The 18760-nt window shown below is 45.2% G+C and overlaps 1 protein-coding gene across 3 annotated transcripts in view; it reads right to left on the bottom strand.

Annotated features, from left to right (window-relative positions):
- Nucleotides 1-18760, bottom strand: part of LOC109885250 (guanine nucleotide exchange factor VAV3) — a 218414-nt gene that overhangs the window by 181478 nt on the left and 18176 nt on the right. For all 3 annotated transcript variants that reach the window (XM_031836405.1, XM_031836407.1, XM_031836406.1), the window contains exon 2: nucleotides 2682-2798. In XM_031836405.1, the coding sequence (XP_031692265.1) occupies nucleotides 2682-2798 (117 nt within the window). The remainder of the gene's footprint in view (nucleotides 1-2681; nucleotides 2799-18760) is intronic.

Here is an 18760-nt window from a genome sequence, read left to right as displayed (position 1 = left end):
ACACACACACACACACACACACACACACTGAAAAAGCATGAAAATGTGTGACCCATATCCTCATCTAGGAAGAAAATGCCAAACATCCTGTCAGTCTGTCAGCCACCTCCCACCCCAGAGGACAGCCAGCCTCGCTCCCTGGCTTCCTGCTGATGTATAAATAAACGTTATTAAACTAGCAGCAGAACCAGCGCTGTCCCCACATACTAACAGCATGGACTGTCCCCACATACTAACAACATGGACTGTCCCCACATACTAACAACATGGACTGTCCCCACATACTAACAACATGGACTGTCCCCACATACTAACAACATGGACTGTCCCCACATACTAACAACATGGACTGTCCCCACATACTAACAACATGGACTGTCCCCACATACTAACAACATGGACTGTCCCCACATACTAACAACTTGGACTGTCCCCACATACTAACAACATGGACTGTCCCCCCAACTAGCAACATGGACTGTCCCCACATACTAACAACATGGACTGTCCCCACATACTAACAACATGGACTAGCCCCACATACTAACAACATGGACTGTCCCCACATACTAACAACATGGACTGTCCCCACATACTAACAACATGGACTGTCCCCACATACTTACAACATGGACTGTCCCCACATACTAACAACATGGACTGTCCCCACATACTAACAACATGGACTGTCCCCACATACTAACAACATGGACTGTCCCCACATACTAACAACATGGACTGTCCCCACATACTAACAACATGGACTGTCCCCACATACTACAACATGGACTGTCCCCACATACTTACAACATGGACTGTCCCCACATACTAACAACATGGACTGTCCCCACATACTAACAACATGGACTGTCCCCACATACTAACAACATGGACTGTCCCCACATACTAACAACATGGACTGTCCCCACATACTAACAACATGGACTGTCCCCACCTACTAACAACATGGACTGTCCCCACATACTAACAACATGGACTGTCCCCACATACTAACAACATGGACTCTCCCCACATACTAACAACATGGACTCTCCCCACATACTAACAACATGGACTGTCCCCACATGCTAACAACATGTACTGTCCCCACATGCTAACAACATGGACTGTCCCCACATGCTAACAACATGCACTGTCCCCACATACTAACAACATGGACTGTCCCCACATACTAACAACATGGACTGTCCCCACATACTAACAACATGGACTGTCCCCACATGCTAACAACATGGGACTGTCCCCACATGCTAACAACATGGACTGTCCCCACATACTAACAACATGGACTGTCCCCACATACTTACAACATGGACTGTTTCCACATACTTACAACATGAACTGTTTCCACATATTTACAACATGGACTGTTTCCACATATTTACAACATGGACTGTATTAAACTAGCAGCAGAACCAGCGCTGTCCCCACATACTAACAACATGGACTGTCCCCACATACTAACAACATGGACTGTCCCCACATACTAACAACATGGACTGTCCCCACATGCTAACAACATGGACTGTCCCCACATACTAACATGGACTGTCCCCACATACTAACAACATGGACTGTCCCCACATACTAACAACATGGACTGTCCCCACATACTAACAACATGGACTGTCCCCACATACTAACAACATGGACTGTCCCCACATACTAACAACATGGACTGTCCCCACATGCTAACAACATGGACTGTCCCCACATACTAACAACATGGACTGTCCCCACATACTAACAACATGGACTGTCCCCACATGCTAACAACATGGACTGTCCCCACATACTAACAACATGGACTGTATTAAACTAGCAGCAGAACCAGCGCTGTAAGAGTCCTACCACAATAAAGAACCAAGGCAAAGCAAGGCTTTTCACCCCATAACAACTAAACCGTTGTAGTGTTTTTGGTTTTAATGAGAGGAAACTGAAGCCTTGTCCTATGTGTCAAGATAACTGCTTACACCATACAGTGTTGCGGTAAATGGTGTCCACATACAGAGGAAGAGCAGCCAACTGTAGCGGCTCAATACTGTTCTCTTCAAGTGATCCAACAGTGGTGGGTTCTCTCATACAGTCGGTGATGGTGTATATTATACTCCTATAACAGCCCACTACAGAGTACACTAAGCTCCTTGCATAACCTTGTTGTAGTAGTGTGCACTATAATTCTCAAGGTGTTTCCCATTTGGGCAACAGATAACATGATGATTCCAGTGTGAGAGATGGAACCCCCCCCCCCCCCCCCCCCCCAAAAGATAAATATGTGAAGGGAGTAGGGTATGTACAGTGCTTTAGGAACGTTTTCAGACTCCAATCAAGTTGTAGAAACATCTCAAGGATGATCAATGGAAACAGGATGCACCGGAGGCTCAATTTCCCGTCTCATAGCAAAGGGTCTGAATATTTATGTAAATAAGGTATTTCTGTTTTGTTTTTTCATGAATTAGGAAACATGTCTAAAAAACCTGTTTTTGCTTTGTCATTATGGGGTATTGTGTATAGATTGATGAGGGGGGAAAAAACAATTTAATCCATTTTAGAGTAAGGCTGTAACCTAACAAAATGTGGAAAAAGTAATGTGGTCTGAATACTTTCCAAAGGCACTGCACACACACACGATGAAACAGCGTAGAAATCCTGTTCCTTACCTTTCCAAAGTCCCGCACATCAAACAAGTCGAAGGCCTCAAAGAGTTCAGTCTTCTTCATGCCAAATGTCTCACAGCACGCAGCGAGGAATGTCCGGATGTTCCTCAAGCACAGGAACTACAAACGGAATAAAAGAGGACATGTTTTAGAGTATCAGGTGAACCTTCACTTCAGCAAACAAAGGAAAGGAGGGCTGCTCAACAACAATGACAAAATTCATGAGAATGGCTGGAGAAGAAAACATCCAAAAGAACTCATTTTGAGGTAAAGGCAGTTGGAACGCTCGACGATCAAAGGCAGAGGTTCATTTCTTATTGCTCTTATTGTTCACGTTTCTTATTGCTGACTTTAATCCATTGTACAGGATGTTAAACAGGCGACTGAACCAGTCATGTTTTACTGTTAATGATAATATAACGTGATGACCATTCAGTCGTCTCTACAGCAACAGTCACACAAAGTAACATTTGTACACTTTATTCAGATTTGCATCAATGCATAGCTTGAGCTCATATGAAACGTTTATTTGTTCAAGTCTTGACAGAAATGTAAGCTGATTTGAGAAATAACCATCGATTCAATGTTTTAGAAGCCATCCCACAGTCCTCAGACTGAAATTTCACTATTATTACTTCTCAACGCTGGACCTGAACCGTTTGGTCCTGAACCGTTTGGCCCTGAACCGTTTGGCCCTGAACCGTTTGGTCCTGAACTGTTTGGTCATGAACCGTTTTGTCCTGAACTGTTTGGTCATGAACCGTTTGGTCCTGAACTGTTTGGTCATGAACCGTTTGGTCATGAACCGTTTGGTCCTGAACCGTTTGGTCCTGAACCGTTTGTTCATGAAGTGTTTGGTCCTGAACCGTTTGGTCATGAACCGTTTGGTCCTGAACTGTTTAGTCATGAACCGTTTGGTCCTGAACTGTTTGGTCATGAACCGTTTGGTCCTGAACCGTTTGTTCATGAACCGTTTGGTCCTGAACCGTTTGGTCATGAACCGTTTGGTCCTGAACCATTTGGTCCTGAACCATTTGGTCCTGAACCGTTTGGTCCTGAACCGTTTGCCACAAACTGTTTACATTGAACTACGTTCAAGAGCCAGAAGAGGTCCACATCTGGTTTACACTTCAACTTGGCTGACACTCAAAACATTCTCATTCTCTTAGACAATACACATACTGCCATTGTTGTATATGCCAAAATCACGTCACGTATAAACAGTCAAAGACCAGAAACTCTTTGTTGAGTTTGAAAATGGACGGAGCTATTGTCTGTCCAAAACTGCAGGCAGACATCCTGACAGAATCCTGACATAATCAAATAAGTAAATAAGACTCCCATCAAAACCTTTCTGCCTTGTGCGCATCCCACATGTGGGGTAATTAACCTAATGAAGATCAATAGACAGGCAGGGTCTCTTCCAAACCACATCAATCTCACAGCCACACATAAACAGAGTCAGCAGCCTCAAACCCTGCCACGAAACGTTGGCTGAATAAATGTTTTTCGAAAAACGAAAAAACGCTGACACGAATCACGACGGACGCTATCTACGTCTTAGGATTTTCAAAAGCTGGGAGAGGTGTCCACCACACTCAGTATCATCTAAACCTTTTTGATCAGAGTGCCGTGTCTGGGACAGATACAAACGAGGAGGCCCGTTTAAACATAATTGTCTGACATAAAACATGGTTGACACACAATGGGTAGCTACTCAGTGGGTTAGCTACTCAGTGGGTTAGCTACTCAGTATGCTCTCTCTAATTCTCTCTTTCTCTCTTTCTTTCTCTCTCTCGGAGGCCCTGAGCCCTAGGACCATGCCTCAGGACTACCTAACATGATGACTCCTTGCTGTCCCCAGTCCACCTGGCCATGCTGCTGCTCCAGTTTCAACTGTTCTGCCTGCGGCTATGGAACCCTGACCTGTTCACTGGATGTGCTACCTGTCCCAGACCTGCTGTTTGCAACTCTCTAGAGACAACAGGAGCGGTAGAGATACACTAAATGATCGGCTATGAAAAGCCAACTGATATTTACTCCTGAGGTGCTGACTTGCTGCACCCTCGACAACTACTGTGATTATTATTATTTGACCATATGGGTCATTTATGAACATTTGAACATCTTGGCCATGTTCTGTTATAATCTCCACCCGGCACAGCTAGAAGAGGACTGGCCACCCCACATAGCCTGGTTCCTCTCTAGGTTTCTTCCTAGGTTTTGGCCTTTCTAGGGAGTTTTTCCAAGCCACTGTGCTTCTACACCTGCATTGCTTGCTGTTTGGGGTTTTAGGCTGGATATCAGCTGATGTACGAAGGGCTATATAAATACATTTGATTTGATTTGATTAATGTCTGAGGAAAGTAGATCGCAAGAAGCTGTTTTCTCTGCAGGTTTTGAATATTGCAGGAGTGTTCATATTTCAAGTATAATGGCCAAATGATGGATTTAAGTCACTCGACATTGGATATCCTCAACGACCAATCGACATAGTAGAGCCTTCAGCTGCTGTAGTAACATTATAATCTGTGGTGTCCTGTTAAGGTATATGCTGATGGAGATGTTCTCCAACACAAGACTTCATCACAACAAGCTAAGCTGTTAAAATGACATCAACAGGTTGTTACAATGACATCAACAGGCTGTTAAAATGACATCAACAGGCTGTTAAAAATCAGTCCTCACAAACACTCTGTAATCAACAGGACTTTAACAAGTAAACCCTAACCAGCTCTTTTTTGAAACCCTTCAGAGAGGGGGATACCTAGTCAGTTTTACAACCTTCAGAGAGGGGGATACCTAGTCAGTTTTACAACCTTCAGAGAGGGGGATACCTAGTCAGTTTTACACCCTTCAGAGAGGGGGATACCTAGTCAGTTTTACAACTTTCAGAGAGGGGGATACCTAGTCAGTTTTACAACCTTCAGAGAGGAGGATACCTAGTCAGTTTTACACCCTTCAGAGAGGGGGATACCTAGTCAGATATACACCCTTCAGAGAGGGGGATACCTAGTCAGTTTTACACCCTTCAGAGAGGGGGATACCTAGTCAGTTTTACACCCTTCAGAGAGGGGGATACCTAGTCAGTTTTACACCCTTCAGAGAGGGGGATACCTAGTCAGTTTTACACCCTTCAGAAAGGGGGATACCTAGTCAGTTTTACACCCTTCAGAGAGGGGGATACCTAGTCAGTTTTACAACCTTCAGAAAGGGGGATACCTAGTCAGTTATACACCCTTCAGTGAGGGGGATACCTAGTCAGTTTTACAACCTTCAGAGAGGGGGATACCTAGTCAGTTATACACCCTTCAGTGAGGGGGATACCTAGTCAGTTTTACAACCTTCAGAGAGGGGGATACCTAGTCAGTTTTACAACCTTCAGAGAGCGGGATACCTAGTCAGTTATACACCCTTCAGAGAGGGGATACCTAGTCCGTTTTACACCCTTCAGGGCTGAAACCCACTAACGCTGTATCACTGGGCTGAAACCCACTAACTCTGTACAACTGGGCTCAATGGGCTGAAACCCACTAACTCTGTAGGACTGGGCTCAGTGGGCTGAAACCCACTAACTCTGTACAACTGGGCTGAAATCCACTAACTCTGTACCACTGTGCTCAATGGGCTGAAACCCACTAACTCTGTACAACTGGGCTCAATGGGCTGAAACCCACTAACTCTGTACCACTGGTCTGAAACCCACTAACTCTGTACCACTGGGCTGAAACCCACTAACTCTGTACCACTGGGCTGAAACCCACTAACTCTGTACCACTGGGCTCAATGGGCTGAAACCCACTAACTCTGTACCACTGGGCTCAGTGGGCTGAAACCCACTAACTCTGTATCACTGGGCTCAATGGGCTGAAACCCACTAACTCTGTACCACTGGGCTCAATGGGCTGAAACCCACTAACGCTGTATCACTGGGCTCAATGGGCTGAAACCCACTAACTCTGTACAACTGGGCTCAATGGGCTGAAACCCACTAACTCTGTAGGACTGGGCTCAGTGGGCTGAAACCCACTAACTCTGTACAACTGGGCTGAAACCCACTAACTCTGTACAACTGGGCTCAATGGGCTGAAACCCACTAACTCTGTACCACTGGGCTGAAACCCACTAACTCTGTACCACTGGGCTGAAACCCACTAACTCTGTACCACTGGGCTGAAACCCACTAACTCTGTACCACTGGGCTGAAACCCACTAACTCTGTACCACTGGGCTCAATGGGCTGAAACCCACTAACTCTGTACCACTGGGCTCAGTGGGCTGAAACCCACTAACTCTGTATCACTGGGCTCAATGGGCTGAAACCCACTAACTCTGTACCACTGGGTTCAATGGGCTGAAACCCACTAACTCTGTACCACTGGGCTCAATGGGCTGAAACCCACTAACTCTGTATCACTGGGCTCAATGGGCTGAAACCCACTAACTCTGTACCACTGGGCTGAAACCCACTAACTCTGTACCACTGGGCTCAATGGGCTGAAACCCACTAACTCTGTATCAATGGGCTCAATGGGCTGAAACCCACTAACTCTGTACCACTGGGCTGAAACCCACTAACTCTGTATCACTGGGCTCAATGGGCTGAAACCCACTAACTCTGTACCACTGGGCTCAATGGGCTGAAACCCACTAACTCTGTATCACTGGGCTCAATGGGCTGAAACCCACTAACTCTGTATCACTGGGCTCAATGGGCTGAAACCCACTAACTCTGTACCACTGGGCTGAAACCCACTAACTCTGTACCACTGGGCTCAATGGGCTGAAACCCACTAACTCTGTACAACTGGGCTCAATGGGCTGAAACCCACTAACTCTGTACAACTGGGCTCAATGGGCTGAAACCCACTAACTCTGTACCACTGGGCTGAAACCCACTAACTCTGTACCACTGGGCTCAATGGGCTGAAACCCACTAACTCTGTACCACTGGGCTGAAACCCACTAACTCTGTACCACTGGGCTCAATGGGCTGAAACCCACTAACTCCGTATCACTGGGGTGAAGCAGGCTGGGTGCAGGGAGTCAAGAAGGGAACGGTTCTAAGGGCCTCCCAGGTGGCGCAGTATTCTAGGGCACTGCATCTCAGCGCCAGCTGTGCCACCAGAGACTCTGGGATCGCGCCCAGGCTCTGTCGCAGCCGGCCGCGACTGGGAGGTCCGTGGGGCGACGCACAATTGGCCTAGCGTCGTCCAGGTTAGGGAGGGTTTGGCCGGTAGGGATATCCTTCTCTCATCGCGCACCAGCGACTCCTGTGGCGGGCCGGGCGCAGTGCGCGCTAACCAAGGTGGCCAGGTGCACGGTGTTTCCTCCGACACATTGGTGCGGCTGGCTTCCGGGTTGGATGCGCGCTGTGTTAAGAAGCAGTGCGGCTTGGTTGGGTTGTGTATCGGAGGACGTCTCTCCCGAGCCCGTACGGGAGTTGTAGCGATGAGACAAGATAGTAGCTACTAACAATTGGATACCACGAAATTGGGGAGAAAAAGCGGGTAAAAAGAAATGTTTAAGAAAGAAAAAAAGAAAAAAAGAAGGGAACGGTTTTAAAAAGTGGCAGGGAGTGTCCAGAGATGGTTTCACACATGGCTGTTTTCTGCATTAGGAGCTCTCATCTACACTACTGACTGGTGTGTGTTGACTCACACATCTCTTGTTATGGAATGACGATTCCACGTACTGTATCCTGTATCAGCGGAGAATGGAACCATGGGCTTGTGTTAGTGTGTGTGTGTGTGTGAGTGTGAGTGCGTGCAAGAGTGCATGTTTGTGTGTGTGTGTGTGTGTGTGTGTGTGTGTTTGTGTGTGTGTGTGTGTGTTTGTGTGTGCATGAGCGTGTGTACACCTGCGGAGTAGGGAGGGGAGGACCAGGGAGGACTCAAGGGTAGAGAGAAATGACCACAGCACTGTAGTCTATAATGGTGTAGCATTTCATATCTGCAGCACCATGCAGAAACCATCTGCAGAAATAAGACAAAGAGTGTCACCATCCCTTTTCAATTCATGTGTTATTGCTCTGTTCAGTAGGTTGAGATGGAGTGTGCTTGGCCTCCATTATATGGATCTTATTTCTTTCTGCTTATGTATTCCGTACAGTACAGTGAGTGGGTCTTTAAAAACCCCAGTGTGTACTGTAGCCTTGCCTAGCCTAGCCTAGCCTAGCAGCTAATTACATCCCACTCTGTTTGGTTCTAGATCTCCCACAAGTCAACCTGAGTTAGACTCAACTCATCTCTTATTGGTTAATGAGTGTCAATTAACAGATAGTAAGATGGCCGACTCTGTCCCAGAGGAAGCAGAGGACTGCTGTCCAGGGTTAGTGTTGGAGACCAGATAGACTTCTTCTCTTTCTGTCCGTCCATCAAGTCAATCTGATACGCATACAGTACAGAGAAGCCAGCCCAGCCAACAGGAAGAGAGAGCATCTGAAAGGACCTATATAGTGCACTACTTTTCTCTAGAGCCATACAGGCCTTGGTCAAAAGTAGTGTACTATGTAAGGAACAGGGTGCCATTTCAGACACATACTCTGTGTGCTACTGGTCTGGAATTGAAGCTGAAATGCTCCGTTTCACCACTGTATCAGGTTGAATTCCCGGCGGACGTGCAACTGCTCGAAGCGTCACACATAGACAAGAGAGATACAACACTGATTTAACTGTAGCGATGAATGACACAACCTCTGCATGCTCTCTCTCTCTCTCTGACGCACCTCCGGTGTCTTCTGGGTCCCTCTTGAGATTTGTGTGTCCGGCGCGAAGAAATGGCATCGTGTGAAACACTATAGGAGGAAGACAGCAGGCAATGGACCATGGGAATGTAAAGGCTATAACAGCAGGCCACAGACCATGGGAATGTAAAGGCTATAACAGCAGGCCACAGACCATGGGAATGTAAAGGCTATAACAGCAGGCCACAGACCACGGGAATGTAAAGCCTATAACAGCAGGCCACAGACCATGGGAATGTAAAGCCTATAACAGCAGGCCACAGACCATGGGAATGTAAAGCCTATAACAGCAGGCCACAGACCATGGGAATGTAAAGCCTATAACAGCAGGCCACAGACCATGGGAATGTAAAGCCTATAACAGCAGGCCACAGACCATGGGAATGTAAAGCCTATAACAGCAGGCCACGGACCATGGGAATGTAAAGGCTAAAGCCTGTGTCACACAAAGTAATTTTGACACAGTTTTTCCATTGTGACGTCATCATCTTTGCTGATGCACAAAGAAAGTCAAAATGCAATTGAATTTGCATGCAACATCCAATCCTTTCATATAATATTTGTTTATACAAAAGTGTGATAATTGTAATGTTGATATAGACAAAATGCTGGCTGTACAATTTAGCTACCTAGCCAAAATGTTGCCTATTTGCCAACCATGTTATACCAAGCTAGCTAGCTAGCTAATTCTTGATAATCTAACTGCACTGTCCGATTTACAGTAGCCATTACAGCGAAAACATGCCATGTGATTGTTTGAGGACGGCGCCCCACAGCAAAATATTTTTCCACCAGCACAGGTTTCATAAATGAACAAATAGCGATTAAATATTTACTTGCTTTGTGAATATCTTCCTCTGATTTGTCATCCAAAGGGTCCCAGCTATAACATGTAGTGTCGTTTTGTTAGATAAAATCCTTCTTTATATCCCAAAAAGTCAGTTTTGTTGGTGCCATCGATTTGAGTAATCAACTCATTCAACATTCAAAGTAAGGAATCATAAAATCTACTCCTAAACTTTGTTTCAACAAGTGAAAATAAGTTTCTATTTATTCTTCAGATACCCTAAAATGTTATCAAATGATAATATTTCTTACAGAAAGAAGTATGTTCAATAGGAAACCAATTTTAGGTGCGTTTTGTCTTCCTTTCCAAGACTGTGTCCTTCCACTAAAACTGTTATTTCTTATTTGTTTTGGAAGTTACATGCCTGAAACCTTGAACATAGACTGCTGACAGCCGGTGGAAGCTATAGGAATTACATCATGGGAGCTAGAATCGAGTATGCCCTTATACTTGCCATTGGAAGAGCATGGTCTTCTCTTTGGATTTTCTCCTACCATATCTATTGTCTTATACTCTCCTACATTACTTCAACATTTCTACAAACTTCAAAGTGTCTTTCCAATGGTACCAATTATGTGCATATTCTGGCTTCAGGGCCTGAGTAACAGGCAGTTTACTTTGGGCACGTCATTCAGGAGAAAAAAAAGGGGGCTAGCCCTAAGAAGCTCTAGCTACCTAACCAAGCCTCCGACAATCTAAGCTAGCTAGTGCAGTTCATGTTAGACAATTTCAGTTGAAACTGGATCGAGAAAGGTCTGGGTTCACTTTCTTTTAAAATTACTTTTATTGACTGCTGCACCATGTACATAAACCATGACTAGCCAGGGCATCTAGAAGTTTTTTCCCATTTCCATTTTGTCATGTCTCCTTTGTCGTGGTTTGCAGCAGCACTGACAGCTATGTTGACAACCCACTGACAGCTATGTTGACAACCCACTGACAGCTATGTTGACAACCCACTGACAGCTATGTTGACAACCCACTGACAGCTATGTTGACATGACAACTTGGTCGGAGTTCCAAACAGAATGATATGTGATTGGACATTGCATACAGTCAGTTGCATGAAATATAATTTGTTTTTAGCTCTTGCGATGCAATGCAACTAAGTTGCAGGCAATTTTTTGAGAACCGAATGAGACGGCTCTTTTACGTGAATTGAGCCAAATGAGCCTACTCTTTTATGTGAATGGAACCAAATGAGCCGACTCTTTTATGTGAATGGAACCAAATGAGCCGACTCTTTTATGTGAATGGAACCAAATGAGCCGACTCTTTTATGTGAAAGGAACCAAATGAGCCGACTCTTTTATGTGAATGGAACCAAATGAGCCGACTCTTTTATGTGAAAGGAACCAAATGAGCCGACTCTTTTATGTGAAAGGAACCAAATGAGCCGACTCTTTTATGTGAAAGGAACCAAATAAGCCGACTCTTTTATGTGAAAGGAACCAAATGAGCCGACTCTTTTATGTGAAAGGAACCAAATGAGCCGACTCTTTTATGTGAAAGGAACCAAATGAGCCGACTCTTTTATGTGAAAGGAACCAAATGAGCCGACTCTTTTATGTGAAAGGAACCAAATGAGCCGGCTTACCGAAAAGACTTGGAAGGCCCATCACTAACACACTGAACAACCCAGACGCAACTTTATGGCAAGCAACATAAACTACTTCCAGCTTTGAGTAACATCGGCTTAATGACAGGGAAACCAATTACCAGGGTCCAACCTATCCCCTACAAAGTGCACTACTGTTGACCAGAGCCCCGTGGGCCTTGCCGTGCAGGACCCTATAGTTTCTGGTCAACATAAATCCAATACATTGGAAATACGGTACAATTTTTTTGCGAACGACATCCCGGCCCAGAGTTGAGGTACTGTAGGTGTCACATGCATTGATGTGAGAGCTGGGACCTTTTCTCAGCTGTGTCATCGGGAAACCTGAGCTGGAGTGTAGGCGAATGAATATGTGCTGACCGCAGATCAACAGCTGTCCAGGTCCAGCTTAGGGTCAAAGGCAGCCAGGAGACAGAGATACACCCCCTCTGCTTGTACTGGTTCCATAAACCTCCTAGGCAGTGGACAGTATACTCTAGTACACAATACTATACACACTACTATACTATATACTCCACTATACTCTACCATACACTACTCCACTATATACTGCACTCTAATATACTATACTCTAGTCAACGATACTATACACACTACTATACTATATACTCTACTATACTCTACCATACACTACTCCACTATATACTGCACTGTAATATACCCCACTATAGGATAATCTACTATACTATACTCTAGTCCACAATACTATACACACTACTATACTATATACTCTAGTCCACTCTACTATACTATATACTCCACTATACTCTACTCCACTATATACTGCACTCTACTATACTATACTCTAGTCCACAATACTATACACACTACTATACTATATACTCCACTATACTCTACCATACACTACTCCACTATATACTGCACTCTAATATACTATACTCTAGTCCACAATACTATACACACTACTATACTATATACTCTACCATACACTACTCCACTATATACTGCACTCTACTATACTATACTCTAGTCCACGATACTATACACACTACTATACTATATACTCTACCATACACTACTCCACTATATACTGCACTCTACTATACTCTAGTCCACAATACTATACACACTACTATACTATATACTCTACTATACTCTACCATACACTACTCCACTATATACTGCACTCTACTATACTATACTCTAGTCCACAATACTATACACACTACTATACTATATACTCTAGTCCACAATACTATACACACTACTATACTATATACTCCACTATACTCTACCATACACTACTCCACTATATACTGCACTCTAATATACTATACTCTAGTCCACGATACTATACACACTACTATACTATATACTCTACTATACTCTACCATACACTACTCCACTATATACTGCACTCTACTATACTCTAGTCCACGATACTATCATCTACTATACTCCACTCCACTCTAATATACTATACTCTATTCCACGATACTATACACACTACTACACTATATACTCTACTATACTCTACCAAACACTACTCCACTATATACTGCACTCTACTATACTATACTCTAGTCCACAATACTATACACACTACTATACTATATACTCTACTATACTCTACCATACACTACTCCACTATATACTGCACTCTAATATACCCCACGATACTATAATCTACTATACTATACTCTAGTCCACAATACTATACACACTACTATACTATATACTCTACTATACTCTACCAAACACTACTCCACTATATACTGTACACTAATATACTATACCCTAGTCCACGATACTATACACACTACTATACTATATACTCTACTATACTCTACCATACACTACTCCACTATATACTGCACTCTAATATACCCCACTATACTATAATCTACTATACTCTAGTCCACTCTACTATACTATACTGTATACTCTACTATACACCATGCTATACTCTGTATACTCTACCATACACTACTCCACTATATACTGCACTCTAATATACTCCACTATACTATAATCTACTATACTCTACTATATACCTTACTATAGTCTGCTATACTCTGCTACTTTTAGTTAGTGTGTGTCTTGCTGTTGCAAGAGAAGAAGTTGTGTGGCTGACAGACTTTCACATGATGTTCCTAACTGAAGTGTGTGCGTCCAACCAAAAATGTAAGTGTTGGGAAGTAGTGTGTGTATTGTGATGGGCAACGCCTTTTCTGTGCAGGACTAGGACTACTTGTCATCCGAACTTTCACCCCGACTCTTTAATTCAACAAGACTTATTTAACTGAGTTCTTCATGTCTGCCCTGTTTTAATACATTATTAATGTGAGATGAGTGATTGGCCTCGGTCCGGCCGGCCTGCGGTCCACGGCAGCTGGTCCAAACCCAGGGACATAAGCTCTGTCCCTAATGTCACCCTATTACCTCTGGACCAATAGGGCTCTGGTCTAAAGTAGTGCACTATATAGGGAATAGGGGTCTGGTCAAAAGTAGTGCACTATATACGGAACAGGATGCCAAATGGGACACATGCCAGACTAATCACATTTAGAATCTCCAACGCCTCTTACAGTTTGTTCTTTCATGTGCAGCCTGGTGTGTTTCAGAGAGGTAAGGGGTGGTAAGGGGAGGTAAGGGGTGGTAAGGGGAGGTAAGGGGAGGTAAGGGGTGATAAGGGGAGGTAAGGGGTGATAAGGGGTGGTAAGGGGTGATAAGGGGAGGTAAGGGGAGGTAAGGGGTGATAAGGGGTGGGAAATCGCCCATAAAACCTTTACTGCTCATCATCTGTGATGCAAGGCTCTCCCTCCACCCTCTGTTCTGTCTCTCTCTCTACCCTCTGCTCTGTCTCTCCCTCCACCCTCTGCTCTGTCTCTCTCTCTCCACCCTCTGCTCTGTCTCTCCATCCACCCTCTGCTCTGTCTCTCCCTCCACCCTCTGCTCTGTCTCACCCTCGACCCTCTGCTCTGTCTCTCCCTCCACCCTCTGCTCTGTCTCTCCCTTCACCCTCTGCTCTGTCTCTCCCTCCACCCTCTGCTCTGTCTCTCTCTCTCTACCCTCTGCTCTGTCTCTCCCTCCACCCTCTGCTCTGTCTCTCCCTCCACCCTCTGCTCTGTCTCTCTCCCTCCACCCTCTGCTCTGTCTCTCTCTCTCTACCCTCTGCTCTGTCTCTCTCTCTCCACCCTCTGCTCTGTCTCTCCCTCCACCCTCTGCTCTGTCTCTCCCTCCACCCTCTGCTCTGTCTCTCTCTCTCTACCCTCTGCTCTGTCTCTCCCTCCACCCTCTGCTCTGTCTCTCCCTCCACCCTCTGCTCTGTCTCTCTCCCTCCACCCTCTGCTCTGTCTCTCCCTCCACCCTCTGCTCTGTCTCTCTCTCTCTACCCTCTGCTCTGTCTCTCTCTCTCCACCTTCTGCTCTGTCTCTCCCTCCACTCTCTGCTCTGTCTCTCCCTCCACCCTCTGCTCTGTCTCACCCTCGACCCTCTGCTCTGTCTCTCCCTCGACCCTCTGCTCTGTCTCACCCTCCACCCTCTGCTCTGTCTCACCCTCCACCCTCTGCTCTGTCTCACCCTCCACCCTCTGCTCTGTCTCACCCTCCACCCTCTGCTCTGTCTCACCCTCCACCCTCTGCTCTGTCTCTCCCTCCACCCTCTGCTCTGTCTCTCCCTCCACCCTCTGCTCTGTCTCTCTCCCTCCACCCTCTGCTCTGTCTCTCTCCCTCCACCCTCTGCTCTATCTCTCCCTCCACCCTCTGCTCTGTCTCTCCCTCCACCCGCTGCTCTGTCTCTCTCCCTCCACCCTCTGCTCTGTCTCTCCCTCCACCCTCTGCTCTGTCTCTCCCTCCACCCTCTGCTCTGTCTCTCTCCCTCCCTCCACCCTCTGCTCTGTCTCTCTCCCTCCACCCTCTGCTCTATCTCTCCCTCCACCCTCTGCTCTGTCTCTCCCTCCACCCTCTGCTCTGTCTCTCTCCCTCCACCCTCTGCTCTGTCTCTCCCTCCACCCTCTGCTCTGTCTCTCTCTCCACCCTCTGCTCTGTCTCTCTCTCCACCCTCTGCTCTGTCTCTCCCTCCACTCTGTCTCTCCAGCGTATCTGCTCTCAGGAAGAGGCAAGATGTGTGACCAGTGTCACCTCACTGGAGCGTGAATACTGGCTGTCCACCCCCTCGTCCCTTTCCTTCCCCTCCCCCTCATCCTCCGCCTCCTCCCTTTCCTCCTCCTCCCCCTTCCACTCATCCAAATATCATAAATCTGGTTTCCAGCTGCAGAGGTCAACTGGTTTCTGACCCTGTGTTCGTGTGTGTCTGTATGTAATCATCACCACTCTTCTGCACCACAGGTATATATTTCTAGCTGTCCCTCTACACCGCAACCAAAGACAATGACGACAGACATACAGTATTTATAAAAAAGAGATGGGTTTGTACAGCAGTCATGTCTATGTATCACCTCCACCTACTGTTACACAGCACGAGATGCATTATACAGACTCATCCTCACTTGCTGGAGAAACCTGATATGAAATATTGTTCATATGAACACCATTGAAACTCTAGGCTACACACTGCAAGGCTTCTCCAAAGTGCTCTGTGCTTTTAGTATTATCATCCCTGACTGACTGTTCCTATTACTTCTCGGTCTACTTTCAGCTGAATAGAAAATAATGCCCATTTAATTTGGCTCAAGGTTTTCAATGTTTTTTTTTTTTTTTTACCCATTGGTGAATGTACGGTGAAGGCTCTCTCTCTCTCTCTCTCTCTCTCTCTCTGTCTCTCTCTCTCTCTCTCTCTCTCTCTCTCTCTCTCTCTCTCTCTCTCTCTCTCTCTCTCTCTCTCTCTCTCTCTCTCTCTCTCTCTCTCTCTCTCTCTCTCTCTCTCTCTCTCTCTCTCTCTCTCTCTCTCTCTCTCTCTCTCAAACCATTTCATATGGTAAAACGCTATTTGCAGATCTCACTCAGACTTTTCAGCAAAACTCTAAACACATTCTCATTCTCAAAACACATTCTGCACTCTAATGCACATGTCATCCATACTGGTAAACACAAGTGGCAACAATCAAATACAAATAGAGAACACATGTCATTGATTGAACACAACCACTCAACATGGATTTAACCTGTTTCAAATGATGCGACACAACCAATATAAGCCAGTTCAGAGAGCAAACAGGTTGTTGAAGGAGAAAGTCTGAGAATGGATAGAAGAAACAATGTGAGAGGACGAGGGTGTATGCGAGGTGGGCGATGAGGAGGAAGAGGAGGAGGAGGAGGAGGGCAAGAAAGAGGAAGAGGAGGACGAAGAGGAAGACGAAGACACAGAGTGGAAATATCTGATGAAATTCCAGCAACAGTTATAGACCATGTTCTTGTCCATGGACTGATAATGAGAGAAGCAGGACGATTTTCTGTGTCCACCATAGTAAGGACATTCAGAGAAGAGAACAGGTACAGGATACTACTGTATTTTTGTAATTGTAAATTTACTGTACTACACTATATGCATCTGTTCCAATAGACGTGTGTAAAGTTAATCACTGTATGTATTGTACTGCATGAATATGTTTTGTCACTGCACAACTACTTTTTGTAGAATTGCAAGGCTGCCACATGCAGGTGGAAGGACAGCTATATTCACTCAGGAGCAAGAGGCCGTTATAGTTGGCCTGGTCCTTCAAGATAATGCAATACGACTCAGAGAAATCCAGGAACGAGCGCTACAAGACAACACACACTTCCAGGGAATCAACAGTGTGAGCATTTCCACAATTGACCGTGTCCTCCATCGTAACAGGATGCGAATGAAACAATAATACAGAGAACCTTTTGAGCGCATTCACACCTGTGTGACAGTGTGGGACAATGTCAGTTTCCACCGAGCTCCTCAGGTAAGGGAATGGTTTAACATCAATGGGCAGGTTATGAACTTGGACCTCCCTCCATACTCGCCTTTCCTGACTCCGATTGAGGAGTTTTTCTCCTCTTGGAGATGGAAAGTGTATGATAGACAACCCTACACCAGAGTAAATCTGCTGCAAGCCATGGATTTAGCCTGTGGTGATATAGGTGAGGAATCATGTCAGGGCTGGATACGGCACACAAGAGGCTCCTTCCCCCGTTGCCTCAGGAGGGACAATATTGCTTGTTATGTCGACAAAGTGCTCTGGCCTGACCCAGCCCAAAGACAAGAAGAAGCACATTGATCACATGTTTACTCCTTTGATTTTTGTCCCTTGTAGTATTGTATACTGTAGTACAGTGCATTGTGGGCTGTATACTGTAGTACAGTGCATTGTAGGCTGTATACTGTAGTACAGTGCATTGTAGGCTGTATACTGTAGTACAGTGCATTGTAGGCTGTATACTGTAGTACAGTGCATTGTAGGCTGTATACTGTACAATGGACTAATTGTATGGCCCTGAACATTGTGCTTTCCATTTATTAACAGTACTGACTGCTCAATAGATTTTGACTGGTTGCAGGTTCATATCAACAAAGAACAAGAATTACAGCATCACACAGACAAAGGACACGTTTGTGAGATGCAGGGTACAGTACTGTAAAAATAGGGGTACAAGGAGGAGGAAGAACAAAAAACTAAATTGCGAAGAGCAAAGCAGAGTAGTAATTTCTGATCAATTTTGAGCCACTATGATAGAACATGTTTTCGTTCATCAAAAAGACAATGACGGAAAAATATGAATATTTTTGTTAGATTAAAAATCTACTTCTCCCTGAGAATTGTATTTTTTTAACAATGTGTTTTCTATTTTCCGGTGTATTGTTTACTGACTGCTGTTTACTGACTGTTTACTGATTGCTGTTTACTGACTGCTGTTTACTGACTGCTGTTTACTGACTGCTGTTTACTGGCTGTTTACTGACTGCTGTTTACTGACTGCTGT

Source organism: Oncorhynchus kisutch, linkage group LG11 (genome assembly GCF_002021735.2).
Source record: "Oncorhynchus kisutch isolate 150728-3 linkage group LG11, Okis_V2, whole genome shotgun sequence".
Taxonomy (NCBI): domain Eukaryota; kingdom Metazoa; phylum Chordata; class Actinopteri; order Salmoniformes; family Salmonidae; genus Oncorhynchus; species Oncorhynchus kisutch.
Note: the sequence above shows the minus strand (reverse complement) of the source record. Positions and strands in the feature narration are given on the sequence as shown.